This window comes from Dreissena polymorpha, chromosome 1 (genome assembly GCF_020536995.1).
Source record: "Dreissena polymorpha isolate Duluth1 chromosome 1, UMN_Dpol_1.0, whole genome shotgun sequence".
Classification (NCBI taxonomy): Eukaryota; Metazoa; Mollusca; class Bivalvia; order Myida; family Dreissenidae; genus Dreissena; species Dreissena polymorpha.
The window spans coordinates 140,054,913-140,063,512 of NC_068355.1; the positions used below are offsets into that span (position 1 = coordinate 140,054,913).

Sequence of the window (8,600 nt, forward strand, 5' to 3'; positions counted from 1 at the left end):
TGTTTTATATGTGAAACTGTGTGAACGCACAAGAAGTCAACTATTTTGAACTTTCATTATGAAATTTTCTCAAAGGACACGTTCTTGTGGAGTTCGAAAATCAGTCCGGTCTGTTGAAAAACATACCTCCAGGGGTGGACATTTTTACCGATTTGTCCATAGTGAAACCGTGTGAACACTCCAGAAGCCACATTTTTGCCCAATCGAAATGACCCCTGTAATATTTTACCGTATACGTGCGTCAATACTGTTTAATATTTGTAAATGAAATTTCTCGAACGTCATATAACTAGACAATAGATTCGTGGACGGTTTTTTATATAACTTTTTAAATCCCGACGTCTATAATCTTGAAACAAAAAACCGAGGGAAGCGTGTTTTGTGTTTTCAAGCACAGTTTAGCCGAAAAGGCGTAAACATTAAAAAATATATATAAATAAAGTGGCTTACCGATTGAAAATATCCGCTACTTCTTCACGAAAAACACGAACACGACGCCATCTTGGAAGTAAGTTCCAACTTACCTCACTTAAACCCGCTAAGCTCCCGTATATGCCTGCCCCTCTGTCATTGAGATGGCCGGTTAGAGAAGTGTCCACAACAATTTTGCATTCGACTCGTTAAACATTTGAATTTCCTCAGATACGTTAATAAACTACAAGTGTAACATTATGTAATATTTATAGACATATAGAAGGACGTTCTTGATTTATTTCTTAGTAGTTTTATTGTGTTGAAATGGGTACTGATCATCCATAATTTTATCTTATTTTTCCATATACAGTCGAAACCCGATAGCTCGAACTCACGGTGACAGACATTAAAAGATTGAGCCATCCGGAATTCTAGCCAATCGATTTATAATATAATTTTGTTTACTAACATGATTCACCGTTATTCCACGAATTTCTTTCATCGCAATACGAAGTGCTAAACCATTAATCGGCCAAACAATGTTCCGTGTCTGAAAACCCAATGATCTGAACATATAAGCTTAAGAACTTACCTCGCACGCATTGCTTTGGTTGTTCTCTGTTATTTAAGGGCCATCTGTTATCAAAGTATCCGGATGACCGGCGTGAAGTTGTATTTGATGATGATGTTTGCCATGGCAAGCTGGTCTTGAACATTTTACATTGTGAACACCCCATGGGCCGCATGATTGGCCAGTCTTTTAAACTTTGAGGTTTCGAAATTTGTCAATAAAACCAGGATGCGATGCATGTATTATTATGAGATATAATATGTACCAGGCCTATATTTGATTCTTTAAAAACTTTCAACTAGATGCCTTCTTCTTTGCCTAATAGTAAAACTTGGTCAGAACTTTTATGCAAATAACGTAATGCCAATGTAAAATATACGTAATAAGGGGTGAACAAGCTTGATCAGAGGTCTCTAGTCACAGGTTAGCGCATTAGAGTATTTTGTTCACTTATTCAACATTTTGTTATGTATATACCAATAGTTTAAACCTATTAATTGAAGCTCGATTGCATTAAAAGCCTCAGGCTTATGGATACGCTATCGAGTCCGTTTCCTGGGCCTATAACCAGTACTTGGTGTCTTTGGGGAAAATCAAGAGAACGAGTGGGGATCGAACCCGTGACCTCCCTATCGCTAGGCGGGCAACTTATCCATTACGCTACTGCGGACTATACACCAATATATGTATGGTACGAACATTTTAGGGGATCCGCTAATGGCAGAAAGCTGATGCTCCAAGATTTATCCGACGGGGTGATACACATGTTGAAGGGGGGGGGGGGGCGGGTACAAGCATATTTAAAGGTATTATTTTTGTTTGTTTGTTAGATTTGTTAATTTAATGAACAGTACATATATACAATGATACAAATGTGTCACCTTAGATTCGTGGTGAGAATGCAACACGGCTTCACAGGAACAACAATAATTCAAACGGTGGCAGACTGACTCTGACTTCATAATGGAATCGAAGGCAAATCGGAGAATGGACGACCCGTCGGTTTCCAATTAGAACGTATTTTTTTCGCACACAGTCGTCATTCTTGCAGAAACAACGCAGAGGCAAATCAAAAACGCTTTTATGAAGTTTGACATTGCTTACTAGCGCGCCCATAGCTCGTTTTCACTGACAATCAGCATTCAACGCTCAGTGTCAGTTTAAGTTCAGCAGTGTACCGGTATCTTTCAAAGACATCAGTTCTTCAATTACATTGGTAGTCATGAAATGGACACACAACTTAACATAGACATTTACCTCTTGTTTAATGATGCTTTTTGTCTAGTAGTAAAAAAACAGCTGCAGTTAAGCAGATCAATGCAGTGGGACCTGAACAGGGTCATAAATAGCGAACAAATGTGACACACCGGATATTTTGTCGGTATAAACACGGATCGAATATTGACATCTAAAGTCCGTGGTATGAATTTGTGTTTTTAAGTTTTCAAACACGTGTACGCTGGTGAAAAAAATGAGAAGTCCATCCACTACTTAAGAATGGTTAACGATTAAAATTAGAAGTAAAATGTACCCTATTATTATGCTAGGCCTAAATGTTGTTGCTTTAAAACAGATTGCCCCTTCAACGCGATATGACCAGCATATGCGGCGGGAAAGCCCACCTGCCCGGCATGGGTACCACGAACATTATATTCGCATACTTCCATTTACTCGTTCAGCACGAACGAATCAAACCTGAAGTATATTGAATAGCTACGTTAGAAGTCCGTTTTTATGCAAGCATGTTAGTAGAATGTATCCCCAGGTGGCCTTGACCGTAACCTTTTGCCTTCCGATCGGCGACGTTCTTATTGGTACGATAATTGATACTATTTGGAAGAATTGAAGCCTCCTTACAAGATGCCGACGTTTAACATTTTTGTGACAACCCCGAAAAGTCAAATACCAAAGGATTTTATATTGGAAGCATCAAAGTTCATTGCGCAACAACTTGGCAAACCGGAGAGCGTATGCAATGTTTTCTTTTTTGTCTCGTATTTTCGCGACGTTTGCATTAGATGAAATGCATCTTCCTATGACCCGCTGTGTTACACAAATGATGTTATTAGCAAGGGTACATCTGGATTATTTTGGACAGCTGATTTACTTTCGGACAAATGTATATTTTGATCAACAGTATAGATCTTTTTCAGACTAGTAAACAGAAGGCCTATACAGGCTATAGAATTGTTTTACTTTAAAAGAGCATTCTTTTGGTAAACTGCATGTCATAAAATAAAAGCGATGGTATGCAGATTTTTTTTAGATAGTGCATAATCTAAGCAACCTATTGATACTGTGCAAGTGCTCCCATATTATTTTCTATAAAATAGCAAAACCAGTACTGTCCAAATCTTTTCTTCCTTGTCCCAATGTACAAGATTTTGGGTGGCCATTATCCTCTTTATACAATAATTTTGTCATCATACATATGAACACTCTAGAGAGTAAGGTGCAGCTTTTTTGTTAACGGGAATACATTCAAAAACCGTTTGAAATAACCTGGATCAAACATAGAAATGAAAAATAATTATTTCTAGACAAATGTGATTTACCTGGGAAGGATTCGTTGTGTTAATTTATGATAATAATACGTGTATTGTCTGCTAAGAAAAATATTTTGTATTCCATTAAGAAATCCATCCATCCATCCATCCATCCATCCATCCATCCATCCATCCATCCATCCATCCACCCAATTTCACATACAGTCTGTAGTCTGAATTAAAAGAGCAACTGTTTGCATTATTAGGACTCACAATTCCCATTTGCAGAACACAAACTGACACGTGCTAAAGCAGCTTTTTGAACAACCGCCTCATTAAGCAGGGCCCTCAATCTATCAAATCTTCCGCCGAAATTCGGCGGCAGTCCCCCACCTGAAAAGTATACTTTTTTCTCCTTTTGGGGGGGGGGGGGGGGGGGGGGGGGAATTCCCCCTAAATTTTTATTTTTTTTAATTTTTTTTATAGAAAGATGTGTCTCATCTCATGATTATCATATCTCAATTCTATTTCAATTTAATCTTTTCAAACATACTAAATTATGAAAAATGCAATGAATTTAGTGCAAACATGTACAAATGTAATAATGAGAGAGTAAGTAAAAAAATCCCCCAAAAAGGGAAACGCCGCAAAAATTCCCCCTCCTAAGGGCTGCAGACCCCTTCCCCCAAAGTAGTGTGAGGGCGCTGTTAAGAATTAGGAACTAATTGTTTAGGCAATCAGTAACAATGTGACTTACTTGGTTAACAAGTCTAACCCACTTGATTTTCCTGTTTCAGTATGTGACAGTGAGGGTGGTTCCAGATCAAATGATGAGCCATGGTGGAACAACTGACCCATGTGGAAGTGTACAGGTAGGTATAATGAGCCATGGTTGAACAACTGACCCATGTGGAAGTGTACAGGAACCGGTAGGTATCATGAGTCATGGTGGAACAACTTACCCATGTGGAAGTCCACGGGTAGGTATCATGAGCCATGGTGGAACAACTGACCCATGTGGAAGTGTACAGGTAGGTATAATGAGCCATGGTTGAACAACTCACCCATGTGGAAGTGTACAGGTAGGTATCATGAGCCATGTAGGAACAACTGACCCATGTGGAAGTGCACGGGTAGGTATCATGAGCCATGGTGGAACAACTGACCCACGTGGAAGTGCACGGGTAGGTATCATGAGCCATGGTGGAACAACTGACCCACGTGGAAGTGCACGGGTAGGTATCATGAGCCATGTAGGAACAACTGACCCACATGGAAGTGCACGGGTAGGTATCATGAGCCATGGTGGAACAACTGACCCATGTGGAAGTGCACGGGTAGGTATCATGAGCCATGGTGGAACAACTGACCCATGTGGAAGTGTACAGGTAGGTATCATGAGCCATGGTGGAACAACTGACCCATGTGGAAGTGTACAGGTAGGTATCATGAGCCATGGTGGAACAACTGACCCATGTGGAAGTGTACAGGAACCCGTAGGTATCATGAGCCATGGTGGAACAACTGACCCACGTGGAAGTGTACAGGTAGGTATCATGAGCCATGGTGGAACAACTGACCCATGTGGAAGTGTACAGGTAGGTATCATGAGCCATAGTGGAACAACCGACCCATGTGGAAGTGTACAGGTAGGTATCATGGGCCATGGTGGAACAACTGACCCATGTGGAAGTGCACGGGTAGGTATCATGAGCCATGGTGGAACAACTGACCCATGTGGAAGTGCACGGGTAGGTATCATGAGCCATGGTGGAACAACTGACCCATGTGGAAGTGTACAGGTAGGTATCATGAGCCATGGTGGAACAACTGACCCATGTGGAAGTGTACAGGTAGGTATCATGAGCCATAGTGGAACAACCGACCCATGTGGAAGTGTACAGGTAGGTATCATGGGCCATGGTGGAACAACTGACCCATATGGAAGTGTACAGGTAGGTATCATGTGCCTGGTGTAACAACTAACCCATGTGGAAGACAGGTGTATCATGAGCCATGGTGGAACAACTGACCCATGTGGAAGTGTACAGGTAGGTATCAGCATAGAATATTTTCAAAATTTTTAAGCCTCAAAGGGCTTAATTCCCAGATTAGCCTGTACAGTTCAATAAGGGACACAATTTTTTTGCTGATCTTGATTTTGCCAAGAAGAGATTTTCTTTAACTCTTTCCCTGGCAAATTGAAAACGGCTTTTGCAACCAGCTTAAAACCAGAACAGCCTGGGAGTTACTCTCAGTCTGTTAAGGTCTTATGCTGTTTTCTGTTCATCTTAAGGTTGGAAATGATGCCTTTCAAACTTAATTCTTGTAAAGATTTGAAATTTAATTAGATTTTCTAAGGGACTGGAAACGCATCAAAATGGGTTTTTAAGGAGTAAAAGGTTAAACAATAGTACCATCACAGTGGAAAGCTAAGTTTTTGGAGTAAAAACAACATACCTGTTGTCTGAGGGTTAAATAACACTGTCAATTAGGTTCTTAAAAGTTGAAAAGTAGTTACAAAGAATTTAGTTTTTGGAAAGGAGAAAATCAGCTAAAAGAGGAAACATGTAACCCATAAATGTAAATCAATGCACAATGCACTATCTGATAAGACAGTTAAATATGCAAAATGAAAAAAAGCATATTATCTCTTAAGGTGTAGTATATTTACATTAATAAATGATCTTTATCACTTTTAACAGGTGTACAGCATTGGAGCTCTGGGTAAAAAGAACAAAGAGCATTCAGCTGCCATAGGAAACTTCCTAGAGTCGAAACTGAATATCCCACAAGACAGGTATGGTGTGTTGGTGGTTCTGATTGTTCTTGGCCTATTTTTACAAAGCTTGTTAAGAAACCTTTAAGTTAAAGTTGGGTCAAACATTCTAGTTTGGTCTGCCGTCTGAAAAGTAAAGATCATTATTTGAACAAACTTAGGAGAGGAAACCTTCATTATGATGCACTAAATATTTTACCTCTGACCCTCGCGGTATCAGAGAACTTTAAGTTATTTAGTATGTAAATTTATATAAATAATTTGCCTTTTGAAGCGTGGTTGAACCCAAGGACATGAGTTAAACAATGGAACCACCATTTTATACACCAAATATTAAACCCCAGATCCTTGTAGTTGCAAAGAAGATTTTTAAAGTTATTTACCATGCAAGTCTTTATAAAACTTGTAACCCCTGGGCATGGCTAGTTTTGACCCCAGGGGCATGATTGGAATAAATTTGGCAAAGGACTACCTGGGGATGTTAAAAGTATAATACAAAAACTCTGGGGCTTGCAGTTTCTGAGAATTTTCACTTTGTACAAGTTTAAGAAAAACAAAAATCTTGTTCTATGAAACCACAAGGCCAAAAGGTTTAACATTTGTTTATGTGCTTGGTATTGCGGTTCCTTTAAAACTTAAATAAATTGCCACTATGATTAAAACCGGCCCCACTGGGTCAATATTTTATATAGTTACACATTGTTATATTTTACTTCATGCATCAGTAAAGGAATATTTGTCAATACTATGACAGGCTCTAGTTCCACTCAGCAGCTACATAGACTGGTTACCTTCTGTGTCTATTTTGATTGAATTTAAGCGTAAGTTTAAGTTTCTTTAACTTTCCACACGTTATTTATTTTGAACACCTTAAACATGTTTCATCAATGGTTAGAATTAGTAAATACAATCTAAATATAATATTAATTGTATGTACATTTCAGGTTTTACATAACCTACATGGACATTGCAGGGAATGACTGTGGATATGAAGGAGATACCTTTGGTTAACAACACTCCAGTAGGCTTGAACTGTATGGCTTGTGCCATATGACATTCCTTGATGAACGACAGTTGAGCAGTCGTAGTTAAAATTGCTTACAAACTTTTGCATCAAGTGCTGTATTTGTCTGTTTTAGTTGTTTGATAGTTGGCCGTTTGACACCAACATTTAAAGGGACTTGTTCACAGATTTCAGACAACTTAAAATGACCAATATTACTGTCTATGTTACGCAAGCATTTAAGTGAATAGGATAAGTAAATTCGAAAACTACTATTTTAAAATGTCCAGAAAATACATGCAAATGCCAAATCATTATGGGAAACCATTTCCCACAAGTGGGATATAGGAAAATTGTCATTATAATTTGGCAGAAAAACTACACACTTTCCACAGTCTTCATGCTGTTTTTTTTCTTGCAAACTTTGCTGTTCAACAGAGAGATAAATGTTCTTAAACATTTGGGCTTTTGTAAGTTTTGTTGGAGATGCCAGACTTTCAATGGTTTTCGCAGTGTTTGAGATTTGATTTGTTTTGTGGTGGGTCATTCATTGGTTAAACTGGACAGCTTTAAGTAAAGAAATTTAAAAGTTAAAATATAATGAGAAAAAAGTTACTGATCTGGGGTCGTATTCCAGAAGCATCTTAAGTTCAATTTTATTCTTATCCTTAAATTGATTTATTTTCCTAAGTGTTTCATTTCATATTGCAATAGATTGGCATCAAGATATACATGTAAATAACAGCATTATGCCAATGTTATTTTAGGAATACCAAAAGAAATACAAAATATTGTAATTTTGAACTTAAATGAAATTATTTAAGAAATGACTTAAGATGTTTCTGGAATACCACCCCTGAACTCTGGTACCAGAGATCTAATGGCTAATTTAACAACTACTTGGCTTTTCTGGCAGTTTCTTAGCAACAGCTTATTATACTAAAAAAAATCTATCAGTGTTATGATCAGTAATCACTTTGGAATATTCTCAATTTTAGCTGAATATAAATGAAAAAACAAATCAAATTAGATTGTTTTAAGATTAATGGTTTGACTTTGCTGTTTTGAACAATTAGTCAATCTGTGAACATGTCTCTTAAATGTGTAGGGCTAGTTCTAAATCATTTAAGCTATTTACTATGGCTACAAGCTACCTTAAGCTTTATTGTTTTATATCATTGTTTTGCAATATCTTAAATGTTGTCTGAAGGTAAATATAGTTTAGTGTTTGAAGATGTGGAGCTCAGTTGCTAAAATACTTTGCATAATGTTATAATACTACATAAAGTATGAGCTGCTAATAAATAACAAAAGCTTCACTTTTCTTTGAATTATTGTTGGTTATTA

The 8,600-nt window shown here is 37.8% G+C and overlaps 1 protein-coding gene across 6 annotated transcripts; it reads left to right on the plus strand.

Annotated features, from left to right (window-relative positions):
• The first annotated feature begins 2,744 nt into the window (after positions 1-2,744).
• Positions 2,745-8,572, plus strand: LOC127852463 (macrophage migration inhibitory factor homolog). 6 transcript variants are annotated; one of them, XM_052386429.1, is made up of 4 exons: positions 2,745-2,953; positions 4,269-4,343; positions 6,177-6,271; positions 7,195-8,572. In XM_052386429.1, the coding sequence occupies exons 1-4, from the start codon at positions 2,846-2,848 to the stop codon at positions 7,259-7,261; spliced, it is 345 nt and encodes a 114-aa protein (XP_052242389.1). In that variant the 5' UTR covers positions 2,745-2,845; the 3' UTR covers positions 7,262-8,572. The 6 variants fall into 6 exon arrangements, with proteins under 6 accessions (XP_052242389.1, XP_052242395.1, XP_052242400.1 ...); XM_052386435.1 differs by lacking the exons at positions 2,745-2,953; positions 4,269-4,343 and adding exons at positions 4,602-4,710; positions 4,813-4,859; XM_052386440.1 differs by lacking the exons at positions 2,745-2,953; positions 4,269-4,343 and adding exons at positions 4,602-4,706; positions 4,860-4,910.
• The last annotated feature ends 28 nt before the right edge of the window (positions 8,573-8,600 follow it).

Excerpts from the sequence above, each read along its gene's own strand:
- LOC127852463 (XM_052386421.1), top strand. The coding sequence starts at position 4,869 with ATGAGCCATGGTGGAACAACTGACCCATGTGGAAGTGTACAGGTAGGT. Across the intron at positions 5,274-6,176 it reads ACCCATGTGGAAGTGTACAG|GTGTACAGCATTGGAGCTCT; the intron begins GTAGGTATCATG and ends CACTTTTAACAG. Across the intron at positions 6,272-7,194 it reads CTGAATATCCCACAAGACAG|GTTTTACATAACCTACATGG; the intron begins GTATGGTGTGTT and ends TGTACATTTCAG.